Source organism: Macrotis lagotis, chromosome 1 (genome assembly GCF_037893015.1).
Source record: "Macrotis lagotis isolate mMagLag1 chromosome 1, bilby.v1.9.chrom.fasta, whole genome shotgun sequence".
Taxonomy (NCBI): Eukaryota; Metazoa; Chordata; class Mammalia; order Peramelemorphia; family Peramelidae; genus Macrotis; species Macrotis lagotis.
The window spans coordinates 443,349,826-443,366,264 of NC_133658.1; the positions used below are offsets into that span (position 1 = coordinate 443,349,826).

Here is a 16,439-nt window from a genome sequence, read left to right on the forward strand (position 1 = left end):
TCAACTAATTCCGGATATCAACTAGTTGTTCTCCAAAAAATTCTGAATGAGAACAAAAAGACAAATATAATAAAAGTGTTTATATTATGGATTGGCTTACCCATAAAGTGATATCAATTACTCAAGGTTTTCTTTCTTTTTTTTTTTTTAAAGTTTTTGCAAGGCAATGGGGTTAAGTGGCTTGCCCAAGGTCACATAGCTAGGTAATTATTAAGTGTCTGAGGCCAAACTTGAAATCAGGTACTCCTGACTCCAGGGCCAGTGCTCTATCCACTACGCCACCTAGCTGCCCCAACTATGCCACCTAGCTGCCCCTTACTCAAGGTGTGAACAAAGTTTTTCCATTTTTGTTGTTTGAACATAGTCATCTTTAGGCTGGCTATTACCTTTATTCAAAACTTATTAAAAGTGATTGGGGACAGGAAGAGATTAGTAAAAACCTCAAATCAGGGTAAGTGGAATTAGTAATTAGCAATTCTACAAGCAAGGAAAAAATAAATTGGTACTGCAATAGAATTCAAAAATCTAGAGATCCTAGAAATCTATTAACCAGATTCTGTTACTAGAAAGTATTATTAATCTAATTCCTAAAAATTTGAGATGTCAACTTCATTAATGGCAAAATTAACATTTGAAAATACCATTACCAATATAGAAACTCTTGAAACACCTTTTCTCATCAAACAAAAGAAGTTACATATTACGTGGAATTTATTTCAGCTTAGATTTTTATAAATAGCTCGAGGAGACAAAATGAATAATTTGGCTTCTCATTTTTTTCATTCATTTAACACAGGGAAAAGGTTATTTTCAGCATTAAATTAAAATGTACTAATAAGATTTAAAAAGATAACAAAAAACAGATATTACCAAGTGGTGCCTTGAGAAATCGTCGTTCAATGCCTTGCTCTATTTGAAGTAGTGCAATTGCCAGGTAATGAACCACTTTACTGACTGACTGTGGTGTGTTAGTATTGGCTGAAACAGTATTTGGGACTTCAGTTTTGGTTCCAAGCAGTCTAGAATTTAAACAATAAAATATTTCATGTGTATTTAAAAAGTAGTAGGTAAAGTTTTAAGATACAATATATATAATAACTAAATTTTCTAACTTAAAATATTCTTAGGAAAAAATTTATAAGAATATTTGCAAATCTGAGTAAAAGAACAGTAAGACTGAGTCTTCTTGTTCATTTTTCTATAGTACAGCACGATTCTCATGGTTTCGTTAATACTTGTCAAGAACAAGATTTTTGTGACAATATGAAAACATCCAAATGTTCTGCAATCTGATCAAAAATTTGATCAAATTATTTTGGTAATAATTTTGACTTTATCACTAAAAGACAGAAAATATTCAATTTCATACATGGAATATTTTTATTTTTCCTTACAGATTTAAGACTAGGATCTAGGAGTTTTAAGAAATTGAACAGATCATTCAATCCAGTTCTCCCAAAGAGAAGTGACTTTCTAGAAAGGAGTCACACAAGTTTGAATGGCAAAGTTGTGACTGAAACCCAGGTCTACTGAGACTGCAAATCAATATATTTTCTATTTAAACTTGGATGCTTTCCTTATTTAATCACAACATCTTGAAGAAAAGTATTAGATTGAAATGTAAAGTGTCACAGAGGCTTTGGATAATTAAAGCTCAAACATAAAGGAAATGTAGTAGATTAAGATAAATTACTGCCAAGAAAAGATCAATCTTAGTATTCAAAGATACATTGATTCATTGATCACAAATATATTTATAACAATTCTTTACAAGATTAAATGAGAGGCAAAATGGCTTAGTGGATAAAAGGATGAAAGGGAAAGACCTAGATCAAGTGGGTTAGGTGACTGATAAGTAATCTTTTGGTCTCCTAGGCAATTTTTTAAGACTTAAAATTACAGTAAATTTAATGATCTGCATCTGGGAGTTCCCACAATGGGAGTTCTATATGCCAATGAAATAATAGGTTTAAGAATCTCTCCTACACACAAAAATCTATTTCCCCTTGACACAAGGATTACGCTTTTCCATTTTTCCCATCCACAAAAAAAGATCAATGAATAAAAATTTTAAATGATGAATGGAAATATAAAGTGCTCTATGATTAAATCATGCTGAATAATTTGACAAGCAAAAGTTAAGATTCTTGTTTGTTGGAGATAAAGTTTTAAAAATTATTCTTACCTGTCTTTTACAATGAACTTTGCTTGATCATCAATTTCCATTTCTTCCACATCTTCATTCACAGATTTAATGATTCCATTTTCCTTGTTTTCCTCACTTAGTAGCTCATATCGTCCTTTTTCTAAGGCTGTTCTCCAAGTTTGTCTGTCTATAACCTGACTCAAAATACATGGATTATGTAATCTTAAATAAGTGGCATCTATTGTGTCAACAGAAAATAAATGAAAATGGAAGGAAATGACAGGCTTTGTTTGGCTATTTTTAAATTTTATTATGTTGAAACTCTAAAACCACTCATTTTTACCAGTACTTTACTTCAATGGAGAACAAAATCTAACAATTTCAACTATCCAGTACATAGATGAAAAACCACTTTTAAAAGATAACCAAAAAATAACCTCTCAGCCAGAAGATAGCAGTTTAGAATTTTTAGCATTCTTTAGGACTCCACTTAGAAATAACATGAACTTCAAACATCATTCTAATCAGCTCAGTTAAACTTTACACACACACACACACAACATCCCAATACTCTATATATTTTCTTACTGGGTTGAAGAGTAGAAACAAAAGGTCCAAGATCTTTCCTTTTTAAAAAATGCTGTCTGGGCAGCTACGTGGTACAGTGGATAGAGCACTGGCCCTGGATCAGGAAAACCAGAGTTCAAATCTGGCCTCAGACACTTATTACCTAGGTGTAATAGGCAAGTGACTTAAACCCCATGCAAAAAAAAAAAAAAAAAAATCCAACTATTATTTCAGTTTCCAATTCTCTCCCTTCAAACTATCTGGCTCCCACTGAAAGAGCAAGAAAAAAACTAAAACAGGCAAAACCAATGTCCAGATTATGTCAAAAAGAAAAATAGAAAATAGAAAAAAATCTCCATCCATCAGCTTGCTATCTTTCTAAATAACTTCTCAAAGCATTACTACATACATAAAAGAATGCAAATTTATTTAAGTTTTCGCACTTATCAACTGAAACATGTCCTACAAACAAGTACAAACCTTGACAGCTCCTAATGTTCCTTGATAGATTCTTTCTTCGATGTCCAAAAGAAAATCTCTAAGCCTCATTTCAAGTTGCTTTTCTGCAGATATTTGGAATGTATCGTGTGCATTTGATGTCTTTCCTCGTCCACAAATAGGTTTGCTATCGTTCTGAGGTTTATCTGGAACAAAGACCAAATATATTTAGTTACTAGTCTTTTGATACACATTCAAAACATTAAACACCTTTTGAGCACTGAATACTCCTATTCCAAATATATTTTTTATCTGAGACACATAAAATAATTAAATTGAACTTTCTTTTGAGAGTCTTTTAACACGGACTGGCCTAAAATAACAAATCTTAAATCACAAAAACTATCCTACTGGTTCAAACAGAGGGTGCATCTTTCTTCTGCTCAAGTCAGTTTTCTGGAAAATATGAATATGTCTTATGATTAATATTAATGTGTGGAGGGGTATTTTTTCCTTTGAAAGCAATCTAATTTTTAAAATGTGAACTCTAATCAGATTAATATAATAGTAAAAATATTCTGTTCTGTTAAAAAAGATCTTTGTGGGCCAACAGTTGCGAAGGAAATGTAGGGAAAATGGGTTCAAGTAGAATGGAAACAGAGATACATTGAATTCCAATAAGAACAAGAAATGATACATTATATTTCTGAGAATTAGTCAAAAAATAACAGGCAAAACACAAAACAAAAAAATAGTTAAATAGGAAGAGTATTAATTCCAAGACTCTTCCTTTATTTGATTATTATTTTAAATTCAAAAATTTAGTTTCCAGGGGCTTTTGGTTAAGAATAATGGTTGGGGTGGCTAGGTGGCGCAGTGTATAGAGCACTGGCCTTGGAGTCAGGAGTACCTGAGTTCAAATCCTGCCTCAGACACTCAATAATTACCTAGCCATGTAGCCTTGGGCAAGCCACTTAATCCTATTGCCTTGCAAAAAAAAAGTAGAATATGCTGCTTGGATTTTTAAACATATACTAGAAAAAGAGCAGGATCTAAGATTTAAATTTTAATACATGATAGATACTGGAAATGAGCCTAGAGAACTTTTGATTTCTCTGGCTTTTAATTTCAGTTTGATACAAATAAATCATTAAAAAAATAGTAATAGCAAGTCGCAGCTTATAGATAATCAAATTATAATGTACTACATTACACTTCCACCCTTCTACTTTTCTTTTCTATGGCTAGGCCCAAAGGAATGACAACTTCCCCTTCATTCTCCTTCGATATCTCTACTGTAAAAAGAGTCTTTTCTGAAAAGAAATCCATTCCACAGGCTTAGAAGAGTTCATTCACTCTATCTGTTCTGGGTAGGGGGAGAGGGGTTAGAATGAAGTAGAAGTAAACGAAGTCAGGATAAAGAAAGGAGAGTTTTTCATATTGTAATCTTCCACTTCCAACTTTAATGCAATGTGAAGCTGACATAGAAACATAATCACTACTTTTTAACAATATATTTGAGGAGTAAACAAGCATTTATTAGGCACCTTATGCCAGGTACTGTGACAACTACTGGAAACACAAAGTCAAAGAGTCCTTGAAGTGCACATTATGAGGGAAACAACATGCAAAAAAAAAGGAAGATGCTAGCATTAAAGAGGGGTTGCAAAAGGCTTCTTATAAAAGATAGGGTTTTAGTTAGGACTTAAAGACAGTAAGCAGAGGTAAGGAGAGTATTCCAGAGAAAACATCCAGTTAAAAGAAAGGCAGTTAAAAGAAAAGCAGGCAGGAGACTGGCAGAGGATATCTGGAAGGATGTTATGAGGGACTTTAAATGACAAACAGAAGACTTGGCATTAGATCCTAGAGGAGATGTGGTTGGACACTAACTTTAAGAAAATCACTTTTGGTAGAAAATAAAGATTAGAATGGCAAAAGACTTAAGGCAGGCAGGTTGCTGCAAAGGTACAAGCATGAGGTGATGAGGGCCTATGACAGAGCAACAGACAGTTATCAGAGAACAGAGAGGAATGACATTTTCAAGAGATGTTGCAAAAAAGTAAAAATGGACTTGGCAACAGTTTGGAATATGGGAATAGGAAGATAGTGTTGATGGTGAGAAAGGTTAGATAGTGAGGAATTTAGAATGACTAAATCAAATTACAATTTAGAAGGTTGAGCGCCAGAGAGACTGAGAGGACAAATGTTGCCATCTAAAATAAGACAAAGAAGGAAGTGGGTGGGTATACCACTTAAGAAGAAAGATATTTTAAGATTTCTACTGTACTAGAAGTAATACCATTTGTGAAGTCTGAAAGAATCAGAGATATGAGACAGTATGAGTAGAAAAATTAGAGTAGGAAAGGTAGATCTGAGAATCTTAAGGACTGAGACAGAAATTAAATTCATTTGAACTTGTAAGTGAAGTAGAGGGAGAAGAAAAGGACCCAGATGTCTTGTCCACAAATCAGAGGGTAAAACATCAGGATGAGAAATGGTCAGAAAAGTAGGAGACCCAGTTAACAGTTATGACCTGAAAACTTAAAGAGCATCAAGGATAAGAGATGTAAGGATTGTAAAAATGACAGATGTTGACAACAGAGGGAGAGTAAGATAATGAGTAGTCAAGGATGCAGAAAGCAATCCTGAGTGAAAGATTAGTGGTACCCTCCACAGAAACAACGAAGTTTGGAAGTATAAGATGGAGGTCAAAATCATGAGTTCAGTTTTGGATATCCTGAGTTCAAAGCATTCGACAATTAAAGATGAAGGTAAGAGGTCAGGTTAGGATGGGAAGATCTGAGAATCATTAACACAGAGGTGATAAGTGAAGAATCCATGGGATCTGATGAGATCAAGAACTGAAATAATACACAGGGAGAAAAGGACCAGAACAGAGCCCTATGAGATACCCAAGTTTTACCAGAGTACCTGACAAGCATGTGAATCTGAGGTTATCAGGGTTAAATGACTTGCCCATGGTCACATAGCCAGTAAGTGTTATGTGTCTGAGGTTGGATTCGAACTCTCATCCTCCTGACTCGAAGGCTAGTGCTCTAACCCCTGTGTGTCACCTAGCTGCCCACTACACTAAGGTCTATAGGATGAAGAAATCATAAAAAAAGGACAAAAAGGACCTACTACAAAAATATTTAACAGCTTTTTGTATAGTGTCAAAAAAAATTGGAAAATTGAGGGGATGCCCATCAATTAGGGAATGGCTAGAAAAGCTGAGGTATATGATGTTACAGAATATTACTGTTCTAAAAGAAATCATGAGTGGGTGGACTTCAGAAAAACCTGGAAAGACTTACATGAACTGATGCTGAGTGAAGTGAGCAGAACCAGGAGAACACCATACACAGTAACAGCATTATTGTATAATCAACTACGACAGATTTAGCTCTTCTCAGAAATAGTGAACAAAAACAATTCCAAAAGACTTGTGAAGGAAAATGCCATCCACATCCAAAGAACTATGGCTTCTGAATGCAGGCCAAAGCATATAATCTTCATTTAAAAATTTTCTTTTTTGCTTTTTCTTGCTTGTGATTTTTCCCCTTTTAACCTGATTTTTCTTTCCCAACATGGAAATGTTTTTTAACATGATTTGTATATGTATAACCTACATCAAATTGTTTGGGGAGGGGAGAAGGAGAAAAATATGGAACTTAAAATCTTACAAAAATAAATATTGAAAATTATATATGTAATTAGAAAAAAATTAAAAAAATAAAGGGATGGGTGAGACTACAAATACACTAAAAATCACTGTTGACAAATTATGGATAATTAAATTCAAACAGACTTTTAAAATAGTTTCATCAGTATCTGCTTGACATATGTCTGTTTAGGAGTCTGAACAACAACAACAACAACAACAACAACAACAACAAAAAACAGGCAGGGCAGGACAGCTGGGAAGTCAATGGGTTCAGCAGGTCCTAGTTCAGCAGGAGAGTGGGACAACAGGTGAGTAGTGAAGAGTTCCAACCCTAGCTCGGAAGGCAAAATTTGAGCTCAGGAACACCAGCATATCAAGCAGGACTGGGGTTGGGCAACTGTTATGCGGGGAACAAATTGTGAGCACAGGGAGGGCCAGAGCAGAAAGCCAGGGAGCAGATGCTACACCTACTGTGCCCCAGTAGCAAAGTTTAATTACCAAAATGAGTAAAAAAAAAAAAAATCAAAAAGTATTCAACATAGATAGTTGCTAATCTGATAGGAATGATAAAAATGCCTTCTCAGAAAAGGAAAGCAGAGACAGAATTACTATACATGAAAACTCAAAGGACTTTATGAACTGATATTAAATCCAAAAAGATTTCCTGGAAGAACTCAAAAAGAATTTTAAAAACCAAAGAAAAGAGGAATAAGAAAAACAAAAGAAATAAGAATAATTTAATGAGAATAATAAATGAGAATAGGAGAATTATGAAAAAGTGCCTGAAGAAAACTCCCTAGAAGTAAAATTGATTAAATGGAAAAAGAAAACTCCTTAAAAGTAATTGGAAAAGGAATGAAATACACTTAAAAAAATAAAATTAACTAACTAGAAAAGGAAACACACACAAAAAATTACAATTGGATAAATGGAGACTAATGACTCAATGAGACACCAAGATGCCTTCAAAAAACCAGAAGCCTGAAAAAATAAAAGAAAAATAAAAGAAAAGTACCAAAAATGACTAACCTGGACAATAGATCTAGGAGAGAGAATCTATGGACTATTGGTCTAACTGAAAAGGAGCCTGGACAATTTCAGAAAATTATCATGAAAAACTTCTCTAATGTCCTAGAAAAAGATAACAAAAATAGTCCTTCAACGAATTCATCAATCACCTCCAGAAAGAGACCCCAAAATAAAAATTCCAAGAAATATTATAGCCCAATTTCAGAATACTCACTTAAAGGAGAAAAGACTACAAGCACAGTTAAATGAACCTGTGTTCCAACCTCTCTCCTGACCTAGGCATCTCCCTATTGCCTTTTAGATGTTTCATACTGACTTTGCAGTAGTTACTTTAAATTCAGCATGTCTAAAAGAGAACTCATTATCTTTCCCTCTAAACTGTATCTACCTCGTACTTTTCTATATTACTCTAGAGAAAGGGCAATTTTATTCTCTTAGTTTCTCATGCCCCGCCCCATTATCTAATTTGTTGGCAAGGCTTGAAAAGTACATACACTTCTCTACTTTTGACCCTCTGCTAAGGACCCTCATCACCTACAGCTTAGTATATTCCAATAGCCTTCTAGTAAGTCATTCACCATTCTAATCTCTCCACCATTCAGCCACTAAAATGATTTTCCAACCATGTCACTCTCCACCATCCTTATCCCCTTTATTTCCACTCAATAAACTTCAGTGGTTCCCGATGGTATCAGGATTAAATGCAAAATTCCCATTTGGTTTTAAAAATTTAGCATCATCCTACCTTTCAAATCTTCCATCCTACACCCTATCAAGTACTATTTGATTCAGTGACATTGGTTTCCAAGAACAAGACTTGGATGTCATGTTCTCTGATTATTCTACTTCCTTCTCATCTCTACCTACTGACTTCCCAGCATTTCTTTAAGTCCCAGCAAAAATACCATCTTTTATAGACACCTTTCTCAAACTCCCTTAAATCTAGTGCCTTCCCCTTGCTGTTTCCCATTTATCCTATATATTTGTAGCCTGTTTGTGTTGTGCATCTCTCCAATAATTAAATTGTGAGCTGTTTGAAAGGAAGGAGTGTCTTTTGTTCCACTTTGTATCAATAGTGGAGAGGTTTTATGAATGGTTGTTGATAGATTGAATCTTTTGGATTTGCTTCTTGATCTCTTCAGCTAAAGAGTGTAAGACTTTCAGCATCAATTATAAGACTATGATTTTATGTTTGGGCACATTTGGATGCATTGGTTGCATATTATCTACTACTACTGCCTGACTCCCTCTGTAGTCTGCATACTATAGGTGCTGCCAATCTGGATTATATCATTGATATTAGGCCATAATCACTGCTTCCATCCCTGGTTTTTGTCCTAGCCTACTCCTGATACACTATAGGTTTGGATCGGGTTAACTCCATTCTTCTCCTTGCCTGGTCCACAATAAAGAGCTCTTCAGTAATCACTTTCTCTAGATGCCCACTTGACCTTGTCCCCTATTATGTTTCAGCAGAGTTTCAAACACTGCATAGCCAGCCCTGTCATTCTGTACAATATTAATGGCATCTGGTTTTGTTCTGACAGACTGGGATCAAGTTCCACCTTCAAGTCCTAATTACTGTATCTCAGCATATTAACTCTTTGTTCAGAGTGCTAATAGATTAACTATGTATTTGGTAGACTGTATATAGGGGCTTCCCAATTATGGGCACTTCTCCCTGCAACCAGAAGACTTTTATGTTGTTCTTAATTTGATGGAAGAAGTTACATCTGTTTTCTTATAGTTTCTCCATTAGAAATTTTTAAAGGTCCTTTCAACATACCTGCTAGATTTCTCTATGATGCTTCACACTGCCTTATTAAATGAAAGTTCCCCAAATAAATTTTAAAAATTGTTTTAGAAAAACACGAAGAAAAATTTCTTCAAAAAGAATCCTCAAAACAGACGATCAACCATGTGTTCTACATCTTTCCTGAGCATTGCCTATGCCAGATTAAATTGCTGTTGAGAATATTTAATAAATAAAAATGCAATGAAACAAAATCTGTATGAATTTTTTAGCCAACATATGCCAGGAAGGATCTTTATGTCAGTTTAAGTTGTCCACATATTTCAATTTGAATTTGATACCAATGCCTTAAAAGACAATAATAAAAAGTTCAAAATAACAGAAATAATATGCAGTGTGAAGAAAACACCACCTAGAAAACAACATACACAGTGACTATAATAACGTAAATAAAAGTACATTAAAACCTACTTCCAACTTAGCAGTGAAGAAGGGAACTGTGGCTGTGGCATGTGGTATATGATTATCAGATAAAGTTGTTTTTGTCAGGTGATTTTACATAAATATTTTTGTTACAAGGAAGGGGGAAAATAATCTTGGTAACATACACATTAATAAAACTTTTAAAACTTTAATAATAAACTATAGCTAAAAACTAAAGCTAACAATTATTTTTCAAAAACCAGAGTTATGAAAATAAAAGTACCTTCAGTACTTTACCTGGAATATGAAATTTTTCCTCAGAAAAATTGGCTAGTTGTTCATAAATCCTACTTTTTTCTTGCAGAAGAGTTTCCTTTAAGGCACTCTCTCTATATCCTCGGGAATTAAGAGCCTCAATTAGTTGGTCTAGCTGCTCTCGAGAACTATAAAAACACCACCGATTTGGCTTATGCACTGGCTTTGGTAGCTGGGTAGAGTCACTATTGGAGGGAGATTCAGACTTAAAAGACTCTGCAGTTTTAATGGATTCTTCAAGTTTAGTTGTCATTACAGGAGGTACATTATCTTGAAAGGATGATGATTTAGGCAACAACATATCTTCAGTGAGACCAGAATAATCTTCTTCTATAAATAATCCAGGCACAGAAGGGAAAATCCAATAACGCCTATACATGCGGTCACGACCTAAGGGGAAAATGTTGGTACAGGCTGTGGCACTTTGAATTTTTTCTAGAAGATCTTTCTCCTTTTTTTGTTGTTCCTGTTTTAAAGTCTCCTCTTCATCAGCAGTAACTGGTTCAGTCTTTGAATAACCAGCATCTTCTTGACTTAAGAATTCTTTAAACCCATTCTGCCTTCTTTTTCCTAAAAAAGGAAAAATAATTAATAATGTTATTATTTATAATTTTCACTAGAATTATAATAAAACAAGCTTTCATGCAAAGTTTTACATAGGTTCACTTTTTTCAATACTTGTCTCATTGGAGATTCCAACAGCCTTTGGAGGGAAATCACTGCCACAAGTCTAGAGATTTCAAATAGTGGTAACAACACCCTATAACAATGTAGAACTTAACAGTTAAAAGAAAGCCAATTATGAGAGAAAGTTGAAAAATTAAATAGATCTGAAACAAAGCAAATATATGCACTTACTTTTTGAGTCTAAATTACTACATTCCCTTCTTCATTCCCTACAGAGAAATGTCATTCCAGTTTACATTCAATATTTAATCCTCTCGCCAAGGTTTTCAATATGGATTAAGAAACATCTTAAATGCTATTTAAATGGTTAAAATTTCCAACTGTTTCATTAACAAATGCAAAATGTCCCAATGACTGTCTAAAAGTGATTACTATAAAACAGTAATCAAATTTATAAAGAAGAAATTTTTGCTTTAGACCCACAAGCAAACTTTAAAATACTGTCTCAGTCTAATTATTAGCATAATTTCCCCCCTGAAGGTAAAATGAATGTAATTTAACATTTAATAATTGTAAGAAATACTGCCAAAATAGAGGAAATAAATTACAGGAATAAATATTTGTTCACTTGTGATTACACAAAAGAGTGGGAAAGAATCTCTGAGGCCCCATAATTAAAATCATACTTGAAATTAAAATTCTGCTCTACAACAAACCTCAGTACTGTTTGAAGACCTTTATGAGGCGGGGCAGGGGAGAGAATCCATGACCTATAATAGTACCCATTCTACTTTTGTCTTGCATTATATCCAGACTTCTAGGATCAAGCAAAATAAGTTATTTTAGTGCTCTACCCTAGACATACCTTCCCATCCTGTACTTTTGAAGCTGATTTTTACATCACTTACCCTACATTTCATTTGATTATCCTAAGTCTAATATAAAATTATTTATATCTCGATTCTATGTTCAATGAGGTCATTGAACAGATTGTCTAACATACCCCAAGTTTTGTGTAAGCTACAAATTTGATAAGTCTCAATCTCCATTTTCAAGTCATTTATAGAAATGTTAAGTGGTACAAGGCCAAGTACAGAGCTCCACTGTAGACCATTTTCTGAGACAATACCCAATTCTGTTATTTTTTTTTTTTTAGGTTTTTGCTAGGCAATGGGGTTATGTGGCTTGCCCAAGGCCACACAGCTAGGTAATTATTAAGTGTCTGAGACCGGATTTGAACCCAAGTACTCCTGACTCCAGGGCCCGTGCTTTATCCACTGCACCACCTAGCCGCCTCTAATATCCAATTGTTAATGACTCTCTGGATCCAGTTATTCTATCAGTTTTAAAAACCAATTAACTATATCTAACTTGAAAAACAATGACAGTATAGTTAATTGGATATATTGATTGATATGCATATATGGATTATATAGATGAACAGATATCAAATATTGATTTATTTTATCTACAAGAATATGAATTTTTTAATGATCTTCTAAAATCTGCTAATATGTTTAATTAAACCATTATTATTAACCTACCAGCATTGTAAACACACACACACACACATATACATATATATATATATATATATACATACATATATATACGAAAGAAACAAAATAGTTTGACATGATTTTTTTTAAGGATTTTTGAAAGGCAAATGGGGGTCAAGTGGCTTGCCCAAAGCCACACAGCTAGATAATTAGGTAATTATTAAGTGTCTGAGGCCAGATTTGAACTCAGGTATTCCTGACTCCAGGGCTGGTTGCCCTATCCACTGTGCCACCTAGCAGCCCTCCAACATGATTTCTTTTTTTTTTAGGTTTTTTTTTTTTTTTGCAAGGCAAATGGGGTTAAGTGGCTTGCACAAGGCCACACAGCTAGGTAATTATTAAGTGTCTGAGACCAGATTTGAACCCAGGTACTCCTGACTCCAAGGCCAGTGCTTTTATCCACTATGCCACCTAGCCACCCCCAACATGATTTCTTGATGAATATTGGCTTTATTGTACTTGTGACTTAAGGAAATTGAAATTTAACAGTCTATAAGCTTTTGATTCCATTTTTCTTCTCCTTTAAAAAAACATTCTTCCCCTTCTATTTTATGAAAACGCCTTCTATCTGATGAATAAAAGTTAATTTTTCTCATCATTGTTGAGAAGTGGATATATAAATTTGACAATAATTTTTATAATCAAGATGAAAGGGATATAAACTGCTCTGGTGATTTCACTGGTACTGTTAACCCAGTGAGGAAACTTTATACCAGTCTAGATTAGTACCACCTCTGTAATTTTTACACTATTAGGGAGCAAAGATGAGTACTTTAAAGTTACTTGACAGTATTTATATTCCAAGAAATGTGACCCCAGGGCTTCTAACAATGGGATGAGTGGGCTTACTTATACCACATGTTTGCTCTTTTTTAAAAATTTCATTTTTAGATTAATTGAAAAAAAGGAAAAGAGTAATTACCTCTTCTTTTATGCAATACCAAATCTTCTTCATCCTCTGTGGCTGTATCCTGATCTTGTTCTTTCTGTTCAATTTCTTTGCTTTCAGTGCTAGTATCAAGATCTTCTCGTTCTTCCCTTATTAATAAAATATTAAATTTACTAAGCATATATACAATATGATATAGTTACAGCTACCAATTGTCCTTAGGATATTTTATTTCCATTTCAATAAACATAAGTTTCCTCAACCCCATAATATGGTTCTATCTTTCTAACGAAGTATCACAAAGAAAAGTCTTACATGAATTGACTGTAAAAACATACATACTGCAATGTCTATGTGTCTATAAATGTACATATATATGTATATGTGTGTGTGTATGTATATATGAATATATATATAAAGGGAGAGAATCACAAAACTGGATACAAATTATAAAACACAACTTAATTATTAACAATCATAATGTTTGATTCTGAAGAAAGTACTGAGAAAATACACTTCTTCCCTAACTTTAATTGCTGAAGTGGTGAGATAAGGATCTGGAATATTTATAGATCATCATAAACAGCATTCTGTTTAGTTTAGCTGAACTCCTTTCCCCCTTCCTATCAAGAATAAAAAGCATTTACTTGTATCTTATTTCCCCTTTTTGTTAGAATAGCTATTTAAAGTTTGCTCATAATTTTATCTGATCCTTACAACAAACCCCTAAGAAGTTTTATTTTATTATACTTATTTTACAGATGAATAAAAATCAGGATTAAAAAATAGCAACAACCAATAGTAGTTAAATAACCTGTACAGGGTCACATAGTATCTGAGGCAGGATTTGAACTCAGGTTTTCCTGATTCCAAATCTAGTAGTTGTTGATAAAGAAACAGTCATGCAATATATTTCATGGAAACTCAAAATCATAGCCAACTGAATTCCTAACAAGGGTTTTTCCACCCTTTTAAGCCATTTATCCTTGGTTGGAGTAAATAAGGTTTAATTAGAACAATAAAGATACTATTATATTATTATTGTTGTTGTTATTATTATATTTTATCTACATTATGGATTAAATAGAATTTTTTCCATTAATTTCCATGGAGAAATTTATTAAAAGCTACAAGCAAATTCATAAACAACTTTTTTGGAAAATAGCTTATTATTTGATGTCAACATCTCATACTTAAATTTATTATCTGCCAAGATAATATCTGTAAGATTATTACAAACTCACTTAGTAAAACTGCTTTTTTAAATTACAAATTATAAAGTGTTTCATAACATAAAATTTCCATAAAACTTGAGCATTTTCTAACTATTACTGGGTAGGTCAATAACTGAAGTCATACCCAGCAGATACTTCTGTAGGAGGATTTCTTTGTTCTTCCTTAAGTTTTTCTTCTTTTTCTTTGATCTTTTGTTCTTGCTCTTTAAGTTTTTCTTCCTTCCTTTTACGTATCCTGCTTATGAAGATAATAAGATGTTTCAGCTTATCTGATATATGTAGGAGTTATCACAAACACTATCTGAATTTTTTCCTTATTTAATTATTTTGCTCTAAGTTGCAGAAAAGTACCAAATCCACAATTCAAATATGGGTTCTTCTAACCCTAAACCCAGAATTATACCCTCCTCCTCTACACAACACTTAAGTAGGAACATGAAGAGGAGCAAAGAAAAGGATCTACCACAAAAGAACCTACAATAAATTTTAGTCATATACATAACATTTATGACTAATTTTATCTGATTCAAACCTGGCTGCTGCTTCTTCCCTCTCCTTTCGATGTTGCTCTGCCTTGAGCTCCCGGAACTCTTGCTTGGCCTGTCTTAATATGTCTACGTAGTCTTCAATAAAATCTCTAGTGGAAACAAGGGTCAGTAGTTTCCCACAGAGAGCATGAAGTATCTTCATCTTCTCCCCTAAAAATTGTAAATGATTTCTAAATTTAATTTTATGAGATATAAAATCCCTAGATCCTGTGATCTAAAAGCAAAAAGTCTAATAAAGGAAAAGATCTTTTCTTAACTTGCCAAATAGCAGCACATCTATAAGAAAAAATTTAGAGTGATTAAATATAGACATTACCTCAAATGGCATTAAGGTAAAATGAAACATTTTAAAATATATCAACAGAAATCTTAGTTAAATGAAATAATAGTTTTTATGGCTAATGCAGAATCATTCACCCCTCTAAAGGAATTTTAACTTATTTACTTAAAAGACAATATTCAGCTTCAGAAAAAATTGAAACAAGGCATTTCCTTGGAAGCAATTAAACATAGAAAAGTCACATATTAGATCTTAAATTTAAAATCTAACACAGAATCCATTAATTACTATAAATAGTTCGCTTTGGGGATTAGAAAAAGTATGAAGGGAAAGACCTGGATTTCAAGGAGATAAGAAGAAATCCACAGTAAAGAAACTCCAAATACTTCATACATATTTGTTGACCATTGTGTAACTATAGTCTTATATAGAGTTCCCTGGGAAACTGAGAAGTACTTTGAGAGACTAAAATTACTTGCCCTATCAACATATTTCAAAGGATCTTGAAACTATAATTTAATGATTCCAAAACATTTATTCTCTACCGTATACGAATTTTTACATTTAAATTCAACTTAACCCACAAAGCCGATATATGCTACTTCAGCTACTTACAACTTTATAAAGTGCCTGCTATAAGGTAGTTAATTTGTACAACATTAATAATTCTATTTTATGAATAAAGAAAGAGCTTGTTGAGATAAAGTATCTTGTCTAGTAAATCTCATAGCTAGGTCTCAAACATACCTTTTTGATTTTTAATGTACTGTTACAACATATAGCCTTGTCCCTGATACTATTTATCATTTAATTGTTGAAATTCTTCTTTAGATTTCACTAAAATCTATATATAAAACCTAAAATAAAAACCCTGCACTGTTTCCTCCTTAGTTCCCTGCTTCTATCAGTAATTTCATCTATTCCCAAAGCTTGCACTATCACTTCAAATAAGGATCTTTCCTAAAA

The 16,439-nt window shown here is 33.3% G+C and overlaps 1 protein-coding gene across 9 annotated transcripts in view; it reads right to left on the reverse strand.

The window, feature by feature from the left end:
- BAZ1A (bromodomain adjacent to zinc finger domain 1A) overlaps window positions 1-16,439 on the reverse strand; it is a 128,337-nt gene that overhangs the window by 13,342 nt on the left and 98,556 nt on the right. For 5 of the 9 annotated variants that reach the window (XM_074213357.1, XM_074213363.1, XM_074213359.1 and 2 more), the window contains 7 exons: window positions 15,178-15,343; window positions 14,770-14,883; window positions 13,444-13,559; window positions 10,318-10,905; window positions 3,194-3,357; window positions 2,186-2,340; window positions 871-1,019 (listed from right to left, as the gene is read on the reverse strand). In XM_074213357.1, the coding sequence (XP_074069458.1) occupies window positions 871-1,019; window positions 2,186-2,340; window positions 3,194-3,357; window positions 10,318-10,905; window positions 13,444-13,559; window positions 14,770-14,883; window positions 15,178-15,343 (1,452 nt within the window). The remainder of the gene's footprint in view (window positions 1-870; window positions 1,020-2,185; window positions 2,341-3,193; window positions 3,358-10,317; window positions 10,906-13,443; window positions 13,560-14,769; window positions 14,884-15,177; window positions 15,344-16,439) is intronic. The other 4 variants (XM_074213361.1, XM_074213362.1, XM_074213358.1 and 1 more) reach the window with 1 other exon arrangement.